The 21,574-nt window shown below is 39.6% G+C and overlaps 1 protein-coding gene and 1 pseudogene across 2 annotated transcripts in view; one reads left to right on the forward strand and one right to left on the reverse strand.

Moving 5' to 3' along the window:
- Window positions 1–654: 654 nt before the first annotated feature.
- Window positions 655–21,574, reverse strand: part of ERLIN2 (ER lipid raft associated 2) — a 28,671-nt gene continuing 7,751 nt past the window's right edge. For both annotated transcript variants that reach the window (XM_077144377.1, XM_077144378.1), the window contains exons 7-12: window positions 15,390–15,463; window positions 15,177–15,235; window positions 14,533–14,624; window positions 13,614–13,703; window positions 8,743–8,822; window positions 655–8,316 (exon numbers count right to left, since the gene is read on the reverse strand). In XM_077144377.1, coding sequence (XP_077000492.1) covers window positions 8,116–8,316; window positions 8,743–8,822; window positions 13,614–13,703; window positions 14,533–14,624; window positions 15,177–15,235; window positions 15,390–15,463 — 596 coding nt within the window. In that variant the 3' untranslated portion in view covers window positions 655–8,115. The remainder of the gene's footprint in view (window positions 8,317–8,742; window positions 8,823–13,613; window positions 13,704–14,532; window positions 14,625–15,176; window positions 15,236–15,389; window positions 15,464–21,574) is intronic.
- LOC143669947 (tropomyosin alpha-3 chain pseudogene) lies at window positions 17,204–18,135 on the forward strand (annotated as a pseudogene).

Below are 21,574 nucleotides of genomic sequence, written 5' to 3' on the forward strand. Positions count from 1 at the left end.
TCAACGAGTAACATGGTTTGTGGTGGAATCAAGACTTGTTCAGGGATACAGTGCAGAAAGCAATAAGACCCACATAAGAGGGAAAAAAAAGTGCTCTAAGAATGTAACTGGGAAATTAGGATATTATATACATATTCATTTTTGCTTTCTGATATACTGAAGTAGACAGAGGAAAATACCTGAAATCTTTAAACTGTAATCCAGCTGCCTTGATCTCTGATAATTGTACAGCTTTTATTTTGTGCCTTTGTGATTTATAAAAACCTTGTGACTAACCTTCCCTTGTACCCATTTATCCAGTTTTTAGACTTTAGAGTCTTGTGATCACTAAAAGACAGCCCCTAATGTTTATTAATGAAGGATCTTGGGACAGCCCAGAACTAACCCACCCCAAGTTCAAAGTTATCTTGATAACCAAAACTGTATCTAACCAAAATGGGCCCACCTGACATGCACAGTAGTTTAGACTTTAACCTATAAGTCACCTTTACCTCATTATAATACTAAAAATCACACCCATCATCATATTAAGCCTGCTATTTCTTACATACATTCTGTGACTAAACATGTAATCAATTTGTGCATGCTCAATAATTAAATCACCTTTAATTACATCATGTGGAGCCATTGTGCTCATTATCCTCAAACCTTCCCATATATATATATATTTAAAATGACAAATCTTCACACACATACAGTCCGTACATGGCGTATAATCAGTGGCTCGCAGTATCACCACATAGCTGAGTATTCATCAACATGGTCATTTTTATAACATCAGTATCACTCCAGAAAAAAAGAAAAAACTCATACATTCCATACCTCTTACCCCTCCTCTAATTCACCACTAGTATTTCAATCTACCCAATTTATTTTACCCCTTAACTCCCCTATTATTTATTTATTTTTATCCATATTTTTTTACTCCTCTATCCATACCCTGGATCAAAAGAATATCAGACACAAGGTTTTACAGTGTGACACAATCACACAGTCACACTGTAACAGTTATACTGTCATATAATCGTCAAGAATCAAAGCTACTGGAACACAGCTCAACAGTTTGAGGTACTTTCCTCCAGCCACTCCAATACACCATAAATAAAAAGGGATATCTATATAATGCCTAAGGATAACCTCCAGGATAACCTCTTAGCTCTGTTTGAAATCTCTCAGCCACTGAGACTTTGTTTTGTCTCATTTCTCTCTTCCCCCTTTCAGTCAAGAAGGCTTTCTCAACCCCTTGATGCCAGGTCCTGGTGAATCCTGGGGGTTCTGTTCCATGTTGCCAGTGAATTCACATCCCTGGGATCATGTCCCATGTATTGGGGAGGGCAGTGAGTTTATCTGCCCAGTTGGCTTAGAGAGAGAGGCCACTTGTGAGCAACAAAAGAGGTTCTCTGGTGGTGACTCTTTTAAAAAAAAAATTTTTTTTTTATTAATTAAAAAAAATAACAACAAACAAAAACATTCTTAACATATGATTATCCATTCTACATATATAATCAGTAATTCACAATATCATCACATAGTTGCATATTCATCATCATGATCATTTCTTAGAACATTTCCATCAATTCAGAAAAAGAAATAAAAAGACAACAGAAAAAAATTCATACATATCATACCACTTACCCTTCCCTTTCATTGGTCACTAGCATTTCAATCTACTAAATTTATTTTAACATTTGTTCCCCTTATTATTTATTTTTATGCTGTATGTTTTACTCATCTGTTGATAAGGTAGATAAAAGGAGCATCAGACACAAGGTTTTCACAATCACAGTCACATTGTGAAAGCTGTATCATTATACAATCATCTTCAAGAAGCATGGCTACTGGAACACAGCGCCAAATGTTCAGGCAGTTCCCTCCAGCCTCTCTGTTACACCTTAACTAACAAGGTGATATCTATTTAATGCATAAGAATAACCTCCCGGATAACCTCTCGACTGTCTGGAATCTCTCAGCCATCGACACTTTATTTTGTCTCATTTCGCTCTTCCCCTTTTGGTAGAGAAGATTTTCTCAATCTCTTGATGCTGAGTCTCAGCTCATTCTAGGATTTCTGTCCCACATTGCCAGGAAGGTTCACACCCCTGGGAATCATGTCCCACGTAGATAGGGGGCGGACGGTGAGTTTGCTTGTGTTGGCTGGAGAGAGAGGTGGTGGTGACTCTTAAATATAATTTTAAGTAGGCTTAGCTTACCCTTTGCAGGAATAAGACCCATAGGGGCAAACCCCAAAATCAAGGGCTCAGTTCACTAATATGGCTGTCCCCACTGCTTGCAAGAACATCAGAAATTCTCCAAATGGGTAAGTTAAATATCTTCTCCTTTCTCCCCAGTCCCCCAAGGGGACTTTGCAAATACTACTTTATTCACTGCCCGAATTACTAACCAGCATGGCAGGTGAGAATTCTGCCTGCTAAGCCACCGTGGCCTGCCCTTGATTCAGTTTTAAGATGCTTTTCATGTCTAATTATTTTATGATCTTATAAAAATGGAAGTAGAGACTAAAAGAACCTGGTTACCCTAGTCCAATTATCATTTCACATGTTCCAGTTTCTTTACTTCTTAGCTGTGCTTTTGGATTAATTTTATTCCACTTTTTTTTTTCTCTTTCTTCTTTGATTTCTTTCTTAGTTTCTATTCTTCCTCCTCCTGGGGCATCAACCATCCAATTTAACCTTTCATCCTTCCCTACTATTTAATCCTTGAAAAATGCAAGTCCAAAATCACATAATCACTATTAATTGTCTTTAAGTCACACCAATAATTTGCAAGGACAAAAGGGAAAAGAGAGTGAGAGATTAAAAAAAAAAAAAACAATAAAAAACCAAATACCAGAGGAAAAGATTTTATGAACAGTTTAAAACCCGGTATGCTTATTCACCATAAATGCTTTTAAAATATTCACCTCTGTCTCAGGCCCTGAATTATGAGGAAAATGTATATGGATTTTAAAACTGCTTCCTTCTGAGCCTACTGATTCTGTTGGGGGGATAAAAAAGATAAAATAATAGAAATTATTGTTGCCTGGTTACTTGGCTCCAAAGAGAATGGAGAAATAATAATGCCCATGTCCCAGTTTAATGAATTCAGGTAGAGTAGCCATGACAGCAATCCCTCCGCAAACATGCTGTCACATTCGGCTTTTGAAATGTCAATACAGCATCTAAAACCCTAGACCTGGGGAGGACCTGTAGAGATGATCACTTGCTCTTTCATATAGACAGAATGACATTTAAGCCATCCCAAACAGCACAGAACCTTCCCAATTTCTGAACACCATCAAAATGTTACCCACACTAAACCTTGGATTAATTTATTTTCTATTTGCAGATAAGACTTCTCCCCCATTTCAACTTTTAGCTAGTCTTATCTTAAGTGAATTCTTTTAAAATGCTCTATTCTGCAAGCTGATTTCCTCCTCGCTGGGTCCCTGTGGATCTAGAGAATGGCTGACCATTATGCAACTTTTATAAAGCTAAAGTGGAAATTTCTTATCTGCCTTTTCTGGGGTGAATTTGTGAGCTTATTTTTCAACTAACTTTTTTTTTCTTTTTGATTTTAACAATTTGTTTATTTTTCTAGTCTTTTCAAATCCTTTTTAAAAAAATGGAGTACAGGAACTGGACAGTTCACCTCAACACTGGATTTTGGCCTATTTTCTGCTCACTGCATTTCTTATGAGAGATATGTTTTCTATACTGTTTGCTGCATTGCAAATGTTTTCTCTTCATCTCTGCATTATCCTATATGCAATCTTATTTTATTTAAAAAAATTTTTTTTTCACATGGGCAGGCACCGGGAAACGAACCCGGGTCTTCGGTATGGCAGGCGAGAACTCTGTCACTGAGCCACCGTTGCCCACCCTAATCTTATTTTATCACCTTTGTTTGACTTTCCACTTAGTGGTACCCACTTAATAGTTCCGTGTTTTCTATTCCCTTTTCCGAGTTGACTCAAACATGCTAAGCTAGGCATGGTGCTAAACCTTCACATGCATTATTTCATTTGCGTAAAACATTTTATAGATAAAGAAACCAAGGCTTAGAGAGGTTAAAGAACTCATTCAAGACCACACATTTAGGAAGTAATAGAGCTGAGATTTGAAACTTGGCAGTATCTACACTCTTAATTTACCTATTCAATTGTAAATTTATGTTATTTGCACAGCAGGTTTTCAAACCAGTAGTCTCGGAGTGTCATAAAATAAGCTGAGAAAGGACTGGGCTACAGTGGCCAGGTTTAGCAAATAAAAATACAGGACACTCAGTTAAATTTGAATTTCAGAACAATAAATAATTTTTTAATGTAAGTATGCCCCATGTAATAGCTGAGTCTTACTTACACTAAAAATTATTATTTATCTGAAATTCAAATTTAACTGAGCATCCTTTATTTTATCTGGCAGAGGCTGGGCGGCTTTCCAGAGCACTGAATTGATATAAAAATGAGTTTGGGCTAATTGAAAACATCTCTGCCCTTTCAAGTAGAATTGCAGTGGTGTATGCATTCTTTAATATGATAAATCTCTATTGCCAAGAATTATGCCATGTTCACAAAGTGCTGTTCATTGTTTCTGTGTTGATAATGGGGATAGATTGTCATCTGAATATATTTTTAGGGAGAGCTTGTACTTAATTAGCAAGGTAAGGATTTTTTTTTAGTATCACCATCCTTAATATTAGCTATAGCTAAATTTAGCATTTGTAAAAAAGTAAATACAAAGACATTTTATTTACTAAGACTGAAAATAAATCTAAGGCATAAATTCAAATTCATGCAAGACCTTTGGAGTTGTCCAAAACAATTCCTTCAGCTTTCAACCCAAGGTAACTAATCCAGCAGTATCATTTACAGACTCATTAATATACAAGAATCATTTCCTAGTCATAAAGGGAGCCATTAAGCCCTTGGTGTTCTTTGAAAGTAGAATTAGTTTGGCTGTTCAATCATAAGTCTACACAAAAGCAGAAATAAAAAGGAATGGAAATACCAACACAAAATAATTGGCTATTCCCTCTTTTTTTAAGGAGACAATAGGAGCAGTGGCTAGAACCTCCTACTGGGTCCAGTTTATTGTAAATCAATCTTAAATGGATGAATCAAGTCAATAAATATGACCATCTTACTTTCACATTTACTCTCTATAAATAGTAAAGTTATTAATGTTGAATGATACATAGACCCAGAGAAATTACAACAGATCATTTATAAAACATCTACTTTTTCTTAAGCAACATATTAAGATTCTTTCAGTGATTTTTTCTTCCTCAAATTAATATGATCACAAGATCCCTCTGAATCTAATTTATTTTAGTCATGTAAAAATTATTAATTCTGGCTTCCTTGAAAACATTCTGTTCTTAGATTAAAAAAGTGATTAAAAACAGTACTGAATATGAGTCACTTCTGCAAAATTTAATGAGAGAAACATTCAACCAAGGTGACTTTTTCTTGGAAAATCCTACAAAAACTGAATTTTAGAAACAGTTACTTATTTTGATAGAAGTTCCATTTATAAATAGCAGCCATGACTTTACTGCCTACAAAACTGCAGGCTGTCACATTTACATGTTTAGAACTCAAATGTTTCTAGTGTTAAAAAAAAAAGTTATAACCCATTGATGGGTTAGTTACCCAATGCTAAGGAAACAGCCAACTACCATGATTTTACTATTCAGATGGGTATCAAGAACCACTGGATTTGAGATAATGGGTATTACAGCATTTATATTTTTTGTTTAAAGAGGAAGCAACATTAGCATCAAGGAGGGCAGCTGCAGTAGGACTTGACTCTTTTGAGACTCTTTTATAGTCAGTGTATCTAGTGCAAGCAACAAGCTTTCATGGGATATTAGTACTAATCAGGTTTTAGAACCTAAGCACCTGAGCAAAACGTGCTATTGAGGGAGGCTGAAAATCCCTGCTTCTGATTCTATGGTAGTGAAGTAGTGTTTTCTGAGGCCTAGGCAGCAGAGTTCAGAGTAGAGAGAGAAGACAAATATGCACATCGACGATGCCGGTCACGTCATGTTGCTCCTAACAAAGATCAATGGCATTGAAAGGGGAGGAAGGTGAGTGTATCTTAATAACAGATACCCTATGCTGGTCTTGGGAGACTGTCTACCTTCTACAAGTACTCTCAAGCATATTAAAGTCTGCTACTCCCAGGAACATTGTGCTGGCTGGCTGAAGTGTGACTAGGACCAGTGGTTTGAGAATTCCAAGTCCATGAATTAGAAAAGGGCAACATTTGAAGTAAGGGGAGTTAACACCCTTGACCTTCCTGGGTAGGCTGGGTGCTCCCCAAATTCCTGACAAGCCTAGTGCTACTTAGGAGAGAGCTAGCCTGAGTTCTGGCTTGAGAAGAAGCCATTCTATAAACAAGAACTCTGGACATGGGACCACAAATGAGGTGGGGCTCTGTACCAGAACGTATTCATAGTATTCACCCTAGGGAAAAGGGATACAATGGGAGTGTGCTCTCTGTGTGTGTGTGTGTGTGTGTAGGGAAACAAACGAATAACAAGGCCAATTCCTAAGCCAGAGCTGGTTATGGGTAGAACCAAGGGGTGTGTGTGTGTGTGTGTGTGTGTGTGTGTGTGTGTGTAGGGAAACAAACTAATAACAAGGCCAATTCCCAAGCCAGAGCTGGTTATGAGTAGAACCAAGGGGTGTGTGTTTGTGTGTGTGTGTGTGTGTGTGTAGGGAAACAAACTAATAACAAGGCCAATTCCTAAGCTAGAGCTGGTTATGGGTAGAACCAAGGTGTTTGCAAGTTAACCCTCCAATTACCAAGACTCATGGGCTATAGGCTGGACCTCCTCCACCCCCACTCTCCCTGCCAACCCGCCCCCATCCCAGTTTCAGGATATAAGAAAAACCCATCTTTCATGTTTACTCTTCCCAGCCCAGAATCACCCAGAGTGGCTCACACTTTCTCAAATACTAATAAAAGATAAAATATTAAAAACTGATTTTGATGCAGCTGTGTGAGGCATGAAGTCTGCCTTGTATCCACATAACTGTCTCTGGAGAGTTAACATCCAGCCTGACCTCTGTGTGGCTGCCTGAAGCCCAGGGTTTAAAAAACATGCCACAAGGCTATCATTATGTCAGACAGATCAGACCCACAGCACAAGCCATAGGCAACGAGTCTAAAACATCTCTTGTATGATATGGTGGTGGAACTCTTCATTGCGGATTCTCCACAAAAAAAAAACACACACACACTTGATCTCAAGGTATGTACATAATCTGCCAAGCAGGTACTACAGTGGTCAGCAGACAGAATGATCCCACTTCAGCAGCTATTAAGACACTTGAATTGTTTGTCCCTGCCTTCTTGATGCTGAGTGGACCAGCAAACATATTATTTGAGCAGAAAAAAACCCAAATCACAGAATAGGTGAAAAATTTCAAAAGGAATTGTGTGGTGGTACCCAAACATTGACTCTGGAAATGTAGTCAGAAACCACCACACTCTTTAAGCTCTGGGGTCAGGAGGACAGTGAATAAAAAACCTTGCAAAACCTAGCACCAATTCTTCCTTATGAGGACTTAGGAAGGCATACCTCTAAAGTAACTCATCTACGTACTGACAAAAATACCAGGAAAGTCAAACATTCTCTGCAGCTGTTTCTCCACAGCTCTGCTGGCAGGTTTACAAGCACATATTTGCTCAGTTGCTAAGCCTTACTCACAGATATCTCCCACCTTGGAGGCAGGGGTGAGAAAATTGGACCACATTTTCCCAAATAAGGGAAATAAAATCACCTGGAGGCAACACCCTACATTTTTCCCACTCCTTAATGATTACTTCAATAAGCCAAAATTAGTGCCTGGAAGTCAAAGGTCAAACCCACGGTCTACAAATCTTATCAGAAGTCACATAACATCCTCGCCTGAATAAAATCCCAAATCATCAATCTCCCACCTCCACCCTTCCTAGGAAGGGGAGTAGATTTAAGTCCATTTGTGTTTTTTCACCACAGTACCTTGAAGAGAGTCAAAGAAGGCAGTGTGGGAGGGAGGGGCATTCTGTTTCATCATTGAAAAATAAAGATCTCTTTAAGTGTCACCTGAGTTTGTATAAAAAATTTTCAATTCTCCTCAGCGGCTGCCTCCAAGGGCTCTTCTTCTAAGCCAAAGCTCAGCTTGTCAGCTAGGCCCTCAAACTGTTTGCCCAGACTGCTTGCAGAGTCCACGAACATGTTAGGGATGTCTTTGCCAAAGTAAATCTTGCTGTTGGAAGCAATTGCCTTGAACTTCATCAGCTGCAGATATTCAGGGGTCAGCTTCAGCTGTTACCAAAAAAAAAAAAAAAAAAAAAAGTAGAGAATTGCACAAAGATTAGAGAAAACTCTGGAAGGCATCTCTTCAACTTTTACATGGAGAGGGTCTTTGTCAAAGAAACGGCCTCCTCTACTGTTCCTGGCCTCTTTGTTACCTCAGTAACAGGGTAGTCATTTCTCTACGAGAATAATCTCAGATCCTCAAGGCACGAGTTGCAAGAGTTTTAGACCTTCCATGTTTAGCCCCAAAATTAAACTTTCCATCAAAGCACTGCTAAGGAAAAGGGATATATTTGACCCACACAGCACAGTAGTCATCAGTCCTGGTTTTGAGGGGTTTTAGAAGGTGTGGTCATCTCACACTGGGAACTCTCAAGCAGTATAAACCCAAACCCAAATACATCTTCTTTTCATCAGGCTGTACTGGGTCTTTACCTTATTTGCTTCTGCTATTTTCATAGCAGTATAGCACTCCGCATCAGCCTTTGCCTTCTCCCGGGCCAGAAATGCAGCATCTGTGGGGGAAAGAATGAAGTGATGGATGAAATGCAAAACAGTGTGGCTTGCAGGAAATGCAGAGGCTATCAGAAGACCTGTGTTTTGGCCTCTGTAACTTTTCCTGACTGCCCATTTGACCTTGGGGAGACTTCTTTTTCCCTCTGTGTTTTGGTTTCTTCATTATGAAATTGGAAAACGAGCATTTTTATTTTTCTATTTTATGAGCTGTTGTAAGGATCATACAAGAGAAAAAAGTGCTTCGATAATCAGGATGGTGGAGTGAGAAGCTACTGAGCTCTGTCCTCCCACAGAAGCTCTGAATAAACAGCAAGAACTGGCAGAAACATCCAGAAAACAGGATTTCAGAAACAAGGTAAGTGCCAAAAAATAAAAAGGCAACTTAAAAACAGTAGGATCTCCTGGCATACTTGCTAGCCTTTCCCCCACCCCTCAAAAGTTGGTGCAGAGTCAGCTCACACCCCCAGTGTGGTCCCTAGTTCCGGTTCCAAAAGGAGAATTACCCTCATGTGTATACTGGGAAAATGTAAGTCAGGGCCAGTCTATCTAGTGGCAGGCAGCCTGAAGGACAGATACAGGACACTTGTTGCAGGCCTGCTGTCTCCTAACTTGCCCTGCATGGAGAAGGCAGATCACAGAGTTCTCTCACAGAACCCCATAGGAAATGATCAAATCACAGCTGCCTGGGCGAATCATAGCAGCTGGCTGTGGGACATACACCACAGTGCCTGGGACTGAGGAAATGCTGTTTCCTATTTTGGGTCCATGGAAATAGGGCACTTCCTAGGGCAAGATGCATGCGCAGAAAGGATGGAGTTGGGGGTGGGTCAGGGAACGATATTTTTTTGCCTTGAGCTATTCTATAAACTCACTGTAGCTAAGCTCTGAAGGAGAGCACTTGCTGAGGTCAATCTGCAAAGACTGGGAAAGGTGTTTTCTTATTTTCTTCCTCCTTCTTCTCTTTTTGTTAGCTTCTGGCATTCAAGGAAATCTGTCATAACACTAGCTAGATATGACCTTAAGAAACAGATGACTCAGAGACCAAATTCTAGTAATAACGTTAAAATATCAAAATATCATGGGTGCAACAAAAGATTACAAATACACAAAGAAATGGGAATTGATTGCCCAGGCAAAGGATAAGATTAAAACATTAGAAACCATCAATGAGGAGAACCAAACCTGGGTCATCCTAGAGAAAAACTTTTTAAAAAGTCCTAAATATACACAAAGAGCTGAAGGAAATCAGGGAAATGATAGATGAACACAAAGAAAATATTAATAAAGAGATAAAAATTATGAAAAGGAACCAAAGAGAGTTGAAGACCACAGTAACAGAAATAAAACATTCTCTGGAGAGCTTCACCAGTAGATTGGAGCTGACAGATTAAAGAATCAGTGAATTTGAAGATAAGACAACTGAAATCATTAAGGATAAGGAATTCAGTATGAGGAGTCCCAGAATGAATAGAAAGAGACAAAGGAGTAAGGAAAATATTCAAATAATGGCTGAAAAAGACATGAATACACACATCCAAGCTTAATGAAAAGACAGGAATGTATACATCAAAGATGCTCAACAAACTCCAAATAGGATAAACCAAAAGAGACCCACACCTAGACATATAATAGTCAAGCTGTCTAATGCTAAATATAATGAAAGAATTCTGAAAGCTGCAAGAAAGAAAAGCAATGTAACATATACAAGAGAGCCTCAATAAGATTAAATGCCCATCTCTCACTGGAAACCATGGAGGCAAGAAGGCAGTGGGATGATGTATTTTAAGTGCTGAAAGAAAAAATTGCCAACTGAGAATTCTATATCTGCCAACTAAGAATTCCATATCTGCCAAACTGTCTCTCAAAAATGAGGGAATGGAGGTTCAGTGGTAAGAATGCTCGCCTTACATGTGGGAGACCCAGGTTCAATTCCCAGACCATGCAGCCCCCCCCCCCCCTAAAAAGAGGGAATAGTTAAAACCATTCACAGATAAAAGCTGAAGGAGTTTGTCATAGTTAGACTAGCCCTACAAGAAATGCTCAAGGGAGTTCTGGAGGTAAAAAGGGAAAGACATTAGACAATTGGTCAAAGATGCATGAAGAAATAAAGATCTCTAATAAATGATAATGACATGGGTAAATATAATACCAGTACTATTATATAGTTGGTTTGCAACTAAAATTTTTACTTCCTACAGGATCCAAAAATCAAATGTTCAAAATATAATGATAGGGTGGGGTGACAGTGGCTCAGTGGCAGAATTCTCACCTGCCATGCTGGAGACCCAGATTTGATTCCCAGTGTCTGCCCATGGCGGGGGGAATATATATGTATGTATATATTTTATATATATATAAAATGATAAATCAATGGTTCTGAACTCTTAATGTATAAATATGTGATATGTGACAAGAACTACATAAAGATGGGGGAAGAAAAAAGGATAGAAACATAGTGTGTATATGCTATTGAATTTAATTTAGTATCAAACTGAAAGAAACTGTTACAGACTTAGGATGTTAAATTTAAGCCCAATGATAACTATCAAGAAGATATTGGAGACTATGTAAACCCATAGAGACAGAAATTAGAATACATGTTACTCTAGGTATGGGGGCCCGGGGGGATAGGGAGTTAATGCATAAAGGTTATAAGATTTCTTGTGGAGAGATGGGAAAGTTCTAGTAATTAATGGTGTGAGGGTCCACGATATCATAAATGTGATTAATCTCACTGAATAATGTGCTTGGGAATGGCTGAGATGGGAACTGATGCTGTATATTTCCACAATTAAAAAAAAAGAAAAAAAGAATGAACAATTCAAGAGATAATGAAAATTAAATGCAATACATGATCCTGCATGGGACCTAATAATACTGGAGAAGAGGTTCAAAGGGACATTGTTGGGACACATGAAAGAACTGGAATATGGACTATAAGCTTTATATTCATGTTAACTTTCTTGAACTTGATAAATGCACTTTAAATGGTTACATAAGCAAATACTCTTATTCTTAGGAAACGTACATAGAAGTAATAAGTATTCAAGGAGCATGACATATACAACCTATACTTAAATATTCAGAAAACAGACTGATAAATAGATACAGATGGATGGATGGTTGGATGAATGGATGGATGGATGGATAGATGGTCAGATAGAATAATAAGGCAGATGTAGCAAAATGTTAAAACTGGTGGATCTGGGTATCTGGGGGGATGGAGGTATGTTAGAATTCTCTATAGGGGGTTTGCATTATTTTTTTAATTGTCCTGTAAGTTTGAAATCATTTCAAAATAAAAGAAAAAAATGTGTTTTGAAAGAATCTCCCCATGATGGGTAATAGTTATGAACTAGATTGTAGCAGTGCCTCAGAACATACATTTTAACAACATTATAAACACACAAACAAAACTAAGTACTGCTACTCCTGTTTCTATAAAGCTGACTTCTTTTGTAGCTCAATATCTTGGAAGCAAAGGGGTGACACCCTGCCTTATCTTCTAGTTCCAGAGCACACTACTTGATCCCTCTTGTGTTAACACACCCATAGCAAGAGAGGTCCAAAGAAGGCTCCACATACTGCCAAAGATATTCTACCCTCAAACCAAATACTAGGGACCACAAATAAAATAAAACAGTTCAGTCTCCCTCCAACTTCATTTCCATTAATCATTTTAAAAAGTTTGTAATGAACATTGATTAAGCTGGCATGACTCAGAGAGGATTATATGCCATGGCCCAGACCAACATCTGTTTGGGTTAAGACCTATGTAAACTTCCACTGTGCATGCAATACACTTTTCTAATGGGCCTGAGATTAGCTTTCTGTTACAATGATGCAATATTTTTTATTATTTATCCCTTTGCTTTGGGAACGAGACTAGCCTTATGTGAGTAATATCTGTAAGAAAAAGTCTAGGAAGAAAGGTCCGTCTGTGGGTCAGTTGTTACTGTGTGCCCTCATGAGGACCTGCGGTGGAAGAAATGTGGAGGGAGCTGCAGTCTGGCTAGAGGCCTGGCTGTGACGATGCCAACTCTACTGGCATCAGCACCTGGTGACATGTATTTATTAGAAAGAAAATGTGTTTTTCCATTGCAAGTCCCCTACTAAGGAGCTGCTGACCTGTAAAATCCAAATCGGCTCCTTAATGGGCCCCTGCAAAGCCTGGCAGACCTATAAAAGTATAACTGGGTCTTGAGGTCTCACTGTGCCCTGGAATTTGTTTGACATGAGGCCCTACATACAGTGACAGGTGGAGAGTGGGAATGAGGTGAGGGCTTCGGGGCAGGGGACTGGAGGGGAATGACATTCAGATAAAGCCAGCAAACAAAACACTTTTCTCCAGCTCTAGGCTGTTGGTGCTGATAAGGTGTCTTCTTCAAACCAGGCTTAATATCTATACAGACCTTGAGAGCAGACTGAGATGCTAAAAATATGGTGGTTACTGGCTTCTGAGGAAGGGGTTATAGGTAAGGCACAAGGGAGAGAGCTGCTGGTTTGGCCCAGGTCCTCTTATACTTCCAATGCTCTAGGGTCCTTGCTAGACTGTGAACTCCAAGGCTGTAGAGGTTATTAATAAAATATGCAACATATAACGGCACTCAATTAACATTTGTTGAATGAATGAATGAATGCTCTGACAGGAAAACTGTCCTCAGAACTCAAGTCTAAGCACAGAGAAAACGTGATGTTCCAAAGAAGTCATGACATCCTAGAACAGAGAATAAAGAATAATGGAAATGGGGTCTGAGAAAGACTCAGGCATTAACTTTTCTTCTGCTCACCTTCAATTTCTGATATCTTCTTCTCAGTCTCTTTCTCCATTACCTTCTGCCCAAAGGTGATTTCTGCAACCTGAGCCACTTTTTCTGCCTCTGTGTTAATGAAGTTGAGAAAAGACTTAAAGTCCTGAAGTTTTGAAAGTCTGACTAAATTTCACCTTTCACCCTGTATTCTCTGATGCCCGAGAGAGTGAATAACTCAGATGGAGAGTCCCTGTTCCTATAGGACAGCTGTGGCAGGAACACGAGAACAGAAACGGAATGATCCAGTGAGCACAGTATTATGCCATCAGGGCAAGGCAGAGACTGAGGAGACCCAGGCCCAAGGAGGAGAGCCATTCAGTCTTTGAAGAAGGCAAGGAACATGCCCCAACCTCTCTCCTAGGCGAGGAGGCTGACTATTTCCACCAAAGGAATATTTTATGAACCGAGGTACTCTCTAACAAGTTTCTACCTGCTGCTTCATTTTAGGAAGTATTTAGGTTTGTTGTTGAAAGATAGTGCAGTGATTAAGAACACAAGTTCTAGAACCAGAGTCTCTGGATTTGAAACCCAGTTCCCCTACTTTCACCTCTGTGTTTCATTTCAATTCCTTCCAGTATAAAATGAGGTTACTGGCAATACCTGATATGGTGGTTGGGAGGACTGAGTTAATTCACACATTAGGTGCTTAGAAAAGTACATGGCTCATGGTAAGTACTTTTTCTTAAATTTTAGCCATTATTATTAGGAACAGAGATGTGGAAACTCAAAACTCATTACATTCCCAGCCACCCTCTGATAATTTCAGCTTTGATTCCTGGAGTATGGATGCCATTCCTGCACTGCGGAAAAAGGTTCTGGGGAACTGGGTCATCTAACTGTGCCTGGCCCATGACCCCTAGTCCTTCTGCCCTGGGAGGGTGAGGGAACCAGGTCAGACCGATGAGGGCCTTCTTCCGCTCGGTCTCAGCTTCCTTCTCCACCACCTTCTGCTTCTGGGCTGCGATAAGCAGCTTTGTTTTCTCACTTTCCCTGAAAGGAAAACAAACATGGAGCTGTGAGGCCACTATGCAAAAGCTCTAGAGGAACCCCACTGATTTGGAGAAGTCAAATTCATTTGCTGAGGAGAGATGAGCTACAATTCCTTCCTTTCTCCCAGAAGTCTGTTCAGTGTCCTATATGAAAGCTGATCTGTAGTAGGCATTAGTAAGCTCATTCTCCCCCCACATAATCCATTGGTGGGAAATAAAACATAATTTACCTTAGTAAGATATACTTATCTATTCAAGTAGCCCTCTTCCCCTCCTATCTCCTCCTCTGGCTGGAGCTATTAAACTCAAACAAGGCCCCCTGGCCCTTTTTAAAGCATCACTGCCCTGAAGGGCTTCTCTTGCAGTTCTCAATCACGGTTAAGGAGCCCAGGAGACTATCCAGACACATCTGCCCCACTCTGCAGTGCAACAGGCCATAACGAATATGCCAGAAAGGGAATAAAGGCTGGGCACAGCTTCAGTTAATGCTGAGATGAGGTGAGATGGGAGGCATGGGAGGAGTGGTTAGAGCTGAAGAAGAGAAAAAACTTACATCAACTCGTAGTTTCTGCGGATTGCCTCAGGTATATTGGGCTTTGTCACCCGCACAGCCTGGAGAAGGATAAAAATAGTAGCTGATGGGCAAGTGAGGTGGGAGGGACCTAAAATAACTTAGAATAGGCTTTCATATTCTAGAACAAAAAGGACATCACTTGGAAGAGCGGGTGCAAGTTCATCAGGAACTCTCCCTTGGTGGATTGCTTACTTGGATGACAAGCCCTGGAGCCATGGAGGTCAGGTCCTGTTGCAAGGCCAGTTTGAGATTTTCATCAATTTGATCTGTAATCAAGAAAGACAAAGAGAAATGGGTGGTTACACTTTCTAGACAGGGTGGGGATAGACAGTACACCTAAAATACCAGCTCAAGAATGTACACTATAGGCAAAAGGTCTTCCCAAGGTAGACTTATCAAAATCCAGAAACCCAAAAAGTCCTTGCAAGACTTCTGGAGCAGTGTCCAAGCAGTTCCCTCTAGGTAAGGGAGTTCTAAGTGTAGCTTATTCCTGCAGCCTTCAGATAAAACCACCTTTGTTGTTGACAATGGCAACTTTGTCCTACAAGAGAACTGAGCTTTAAAAAATATATTTCCTTTCCAGTGTCAAGGAACAGCTTTCCCTAGATGATGGCAACAAAGAAGCAAGAAAGTTCACAGTTATCATGGAAGAAGGAAGCTGGAATAGTTATGTCTAAAAACAGCTGAGTACATTAAACCTTGTAATTTTAGAAGTTTCTGAAAGAAAAACAGACTCTGAAGTCAAGGAGAGTCCCAAGGAAGATTATATCCACTAGGATCTCCATCAAGCAACACAAGGGGAAAATTAAAATTTATAGCTCTGGAACAGGCTTGACTCTTCGGATGTGCTATTTGCTTTGGACCTAATTTCTCTGTCTGGAATGCACACGTGAATTGTTTCTGAGACAAGTGCAGAAACAGCAATCACTGGTTCTCCCTTTCTTTCTCTATCCGTGATCCTGTAACACATCACCAAAACTGCTTCTCTGGTCTGGGCCTTCTCAGGGTTTATAGGCCTCTTCCCTGTCTCCTGCCCATGAGATCCTCAGTGAGATTCTGGAAAAGCACTGGGAAAAAGACTCAATGAAATCAGGACTTTTAAATTGAACCCCCTCTCTTTTGTCAGCTGCCATCTACTTTAACTGGGCATCCCTGGTCACCTATGCTCAAATGAGAGCTCTGAGAAAAGCACATCTAACACCTTCCTTTTACAGAGGCCTAAACTGAGACCCACAGAGACCACCTGATGTGCTAAGTCCACAAAGCTAGCTAGTGGCCAAAATAATGAAATATAATTTACTTAATTACTGTACTTTGATTGTTAAGATATTTTTAGGTTTCTTTTAAAACAATTAAATTTTTAATGTGGTAACATTTACACGCAACATAATATTTCCCATTTAAGCTTTCAATATGCAGTTCAGAGGTATTAAACATATTCACATTGTTATGCTGCCATCACCATCATCCATTACCAAGACTTTTCCATCACCCCATACAGAAACTCTGTACCCATTAAGCATAAACTCCCATTTTCCCCCACCTTGCCCCTAATAACCTAATCTACTTTCTGCTTCTATGAATTTGCATAAGATTGTTAGGAAATTATAAGAACTTTCTTCAACTGCCCTAATAGGAAACCTATTTTGTTTTTACATAACTGAATTTGCTCTCGCAAGCCTCATAGCACTGATGGAGAAATGCCTATAAAGTTTGCATCTTCCATTTGATATGGATGTAATATTTTTTTAACTTTTTTATTATATTAATATAACATATATATAAAGCAAAGAAAGGAAAAAGCAATAGTTTTCAAAGCACTCTTCAACAAGTAGTTCCAGGACAGATCCCAGAGTTTGTCATGGGCTACCATACCATTCTCTCAAGTTTTTCCTTCTAGCTACTCCAGAATATAGGAGGCCAGAAGGAATAAATATTTTTATCATCACAGTTGATTTTTTTTGTGAAAACTATCACACATACAAAAAAGCAACAAATTGGAGAAGCGGCTGCAAAGCCGAGCGGAGGAGGCAGGAAGCCGAGAGCGAGCAGTAGTTGGGTGGGCACCATGGCCGGGATCACCACCATCGAGGCGGTGAAGCGCAAGATCCAGGTTCTACAGCAGCAGGCCGATGATGCTGAGGAGAGAGCCGAGCGCCTCCAGCGGGAAGTGGAGGGAGAAAGGCGGGCCCGGGAACAGGCTGAGGCTGAAGTGGCCTCCTTGAACCGACGGATCCAGCTGGTTGAAGAGGAGCTGGACCGTGCTCAGGAGCGCCTGGCCACTGCCCTGCAAAAGCTGGAGGAAGCAGAGAAAGCTGCTGATGAGAGCGAGAGAGGTATGAAGGTTATTGAAAACCGGGCTTTAAAAGATGAAGAAAAGATGGAACTCCAGGAAATCCAACTCAAAGAAGCTAAGCACATCGCAGAGGAGGCAGATCGGAAGTATGAGGAGGTGCTCGTAAGTTGGTGATTATTGAAGGGGATTTGGAGCGCACTGAGGAACGAGCTGAGCTGGCAGAGTCCCGTTGCCGAGAGATGGATGAGCAGATCAGACTGATGGACCAGAACCTGAAGTGTCTGAGTGCTGCTGAAGAAAAGTACTCTCAAAAAGAAGACAAATATGAAGAAGAGATAAAGATTCTTACTGATAAACTCAAGGAGGCAGAGACCCGTGCTGAGTTTGCTGAGAGATCGGTAGCCAAGCTGGAAAAGACAATTGATGATTTGGAAGATAAACTGAAATGCACCAAAGAGGAGCACCTCTGTACACAAAGAATGCTGGACCAGACTCTGCTTGACCTGAATGAGATGTAGAGCACCCCAGTACCACCCTGCCGCTGCTCCTCCCTTTGACCCCGACTCCGCCTGAGGCCAGCCTGCCCGAAGCTGACCTTTAAACTGAGGGCTGATCTTTAACTGGAAGGCTGCTTTCTCCTCTCGCCGTACACCCCCACACCCATCCACCAACCCTGCCCCTGGCCCCGTGTCTTTTTCACCAAACTGTCTCTGCCTCTCCCAGAGATTGCAGCTGGGCTAGGGGCTGAGCACCTTTGGGAACAACATTTAAGGGAATGTGAGCACAATGCAAGTGTCTTTAAAAGCATGTTGTGATGTATACATATTGTAATTACCCCCCTTTTTGTTGTGGTAGCAACCATTTGTAAGACATTCCAAATAATTCCATAGCTCTGAAGTAGTAATCTAATCCCTTTCTCATTTTTGGAAGGTAACTTTTCAGCTTCATACACATTGCTCTCTCCAAAGAAGAGGGAAAGAGGTATGGGCCTGCCTCACTGAGAACTAAACATAGCCCAGGGAAAGACTCATTGAGGGAAACCTCATTGCTCTATACAAAGCACCAGCCAAACCAGAAAGGTGATTCTAGGAGTTAGCCTGAAAAAAAAAAGTACTGTTGAGGTTTTAGCTTTAAGGTATCTTAGGGCAAATTTATTATTTTTATTTTTATTTTTCTTATCAGAAGTGACCAAATTATTATGGTAAGACCTCAGAGACCAAATCTTTGTCTGGTCCTTTCTCTACCCCCTTCCCAACTGCTACAGTATGAATCATGTGCCCCTTATGTTGGGGTGACCAGTGATGTACTCTCCTGCCTCCTTTTTTATAAAGGAAAGTAAAGAAAATTATGTTTTTGCCATTGATTTAGCCATACGAAACATCTCATCACCTTTTCTGGGTCCGAAACTGCTGTGTCTAGAAGTGCCATCTCATGCTTTGTATCAGCCAGTGCTGGAGAAATCTTGAATAGCTTATATACAAAACTCTTTACAATTTTTATATTATTTTGAAACTTTGCTTCTTTAGAGTTGGGGAGCACTGACCACTCCATCTCTACAGTCTGGGCTGGCAATATGCTGATCTTTTACAATTCTTTTCCCCACCCAATTCCCCTTTTTGGTGAGGTTTCTGTGAGGTCTGCTAGGTGTGCATCCTGCAGCTTATTGGCTTAAAATGTACCCTCCTTTGGTGTGGTCTCTTGGGGGCAGATTGGGAGAAAGAGAAACCAATAATGCAACTGTTTTGATACTGAAAGTTGAAAAAATTTCTTTTTGAAATAAAGAACCAGTCCCTCTAAAAAAAAAAAAAAAAAAAAAAAAAAGCAACAAATTTCAAAGCACAGCACAACAATTAGTTGTAGAACAGAGTTCACAGTTTGGTATGGGTTACAATTCCACAATTTTAGGTTTTTACTTCTAGCTGTTCCAAGACACTGGAAACCAAAAGAAACATCAATTCAATGACTCAGCTATCATCTTCGTTTGTTAAACCCTGCCTGCTCTGAACAGTTCCACCATAACCTTTGAGATATGGATGTAATAATTTGACAGCCACAGATAAACATTGTATTTCATAGTTTATAGGACAATAACCAAACTTTGAGATGGCCTATACCCTCATCCGTTAGTAATAACACAGCCAATTATACCTGAATCAAGGGGGAACCCTGTGGCCCTGGACTAGTACTTATAGGGAAAATCTGGAAGAAAAATTTTGCAAGGTGGCTTAATAATACAGGTAATAACTTGTTTATGCTATGGTCATGTCAGTAAATGCTGATTAAGTTGTGTCGCTAAGGAAACACAAAGAGGCTCTTCAGTCAACTTTAGTACAGAGATGAGATAAAATTTTTAATAAAATGAACATGAGTCTCTCCTTTACGGATCCAAATAGACTCTAGGCAATATACTTCTTGCCAATGAGGCTAAAGTTTAAAAAGAAAAAAACATTCAAAGCAAATACATTTTCCCAGCTCCTCTGTTAGAGAGGTTATATTTCACTAAGCTAACAAAATCATCTTTAAGACAGTAAGAATTTTTCTAGCGCAAAGCAATTTAGTATTTTAATTTTTTTCCCATGGACACTAGAGATCCTTTGTCTTTTAGTTGTTTAAAATGTTTTGAAACATTGCCCAGATAATTTCACAAGTTCCAAAACAATGGTTAGAGTGAAAATTAATGATATTTTATAGAATTCTATCAGTTTGAAGAAAAAGAAACAATGGCAAATTTACCAAAGTTTTTCTTAAAAGCACACTGAATCCAAACACCAGAAAAGAATCCAAACCCTTAATATGTGTTTAGATTCATTCTATACTGCAGAAAAATTAAAATAAATCCTGTTGATTTCTCAAATCTTAAACACAAAGCAAAAAGCTGTTTGCTTAATTAAAATCATTGGTAATGTTAGTGATTCCTTCTTCTGATTATTATGCATAAAAAATGCTCTCAGGTCGTTTTTAAGAGGATTTCGGGGGGAAATCTTCATCCAACCCTAGTATCAAGAATAGTCGTACTTCTGGTTGAAAAGTTAATTTACTTTTAGCATTGGCTACTAGAAAATTTCTAGCAGCAAGTTTAAATAGAGCACGTTACTGCAAAAGAACTATAACAGTTACTGAGATGGTTTCTTCCATTGCCACTGAAGTCACGTTGTATTTACTTTGACCAGGTGAAAAGCACGAGGATCCTTTTTGTTTCAAGTGATTCTCCCTTATCCATACAGATCAGCAGGTACAGGGGGGAAAAACCAAAGCAAACCACAAAGATTCTAAGAACCATAAATGCTGATGGTCCTTGCTCCAGTTCTAGGATGAAATGTGAACCACACCATATTCTCATCACCCACCCCCGGGTACCCTTCACTCAGTGTGGAGACGTGGAAAGAATATCAAAGTGAGAGCCAGGAAAAGGAGGTTCTAGTTAGTTTCGTGACTCATGGAAATCATTTTCTCCCTTTAGGCTTCAGTACCCTTAACTTAAACAACCTCTGGGCTTCAGAACCCTTATCTTAAAAGAAGGATTTTGGGTTGGATAAGCTCTAACATTCTTCTAGAACTGATTTTTAAATTTTTATTAATAAAATCAATCAACATACAATACAAACATTCTTAATGCATGAACATTCCATACTTGATATGCAATCAATGGCTCACAATATCACCACATAGTTGTATATTCATTATTATGATCATTTCACAGAACATTTACATCACTCCAGAAAAAGAAAGAAAAAGAAAAAAACTCACAGATACCATACCCCTTACCCCTCCCTCTCACTGACCACTAGTATTTCCCTCTACCCAATTTATTTTAACATTTGTTTCCCCTATTATTTATTTATTTTTAATCCAAATTTTTTACTCATCTGTCCATACCATAGATAAAAGGAGCATCAGAACAAGGTTTTCACAATCATAGTCACGTGCGAAAGCTCTATCATTATACAATCATCTTAAAGAAACATGGCTATTGGAACACAGCGCTACAGTTTCAGGCACTTCCCTCTAGCCACTCTACTACACCTTAAACTAAAAAGGGGTTATCTATATAATATGTAAGAATAACCTCCACGATAACCTC

The sequence above is a fragment of the Tamandua tetradactyla genome, chromosome 26 (genome assembly GCF_023851605.1).
Source record: "Tamandua tetradactyla isolate mTamTet1 chromosome 26, mTamTet1.pri, whole genome shotgun sequence".
NCBI classification, from domain to species: Eukaryota; Metazoa; Chordata; class Mammalia; order Pilosa; family Myrmecophagidae; genus Tamandua; species Tamandua tetradactyla.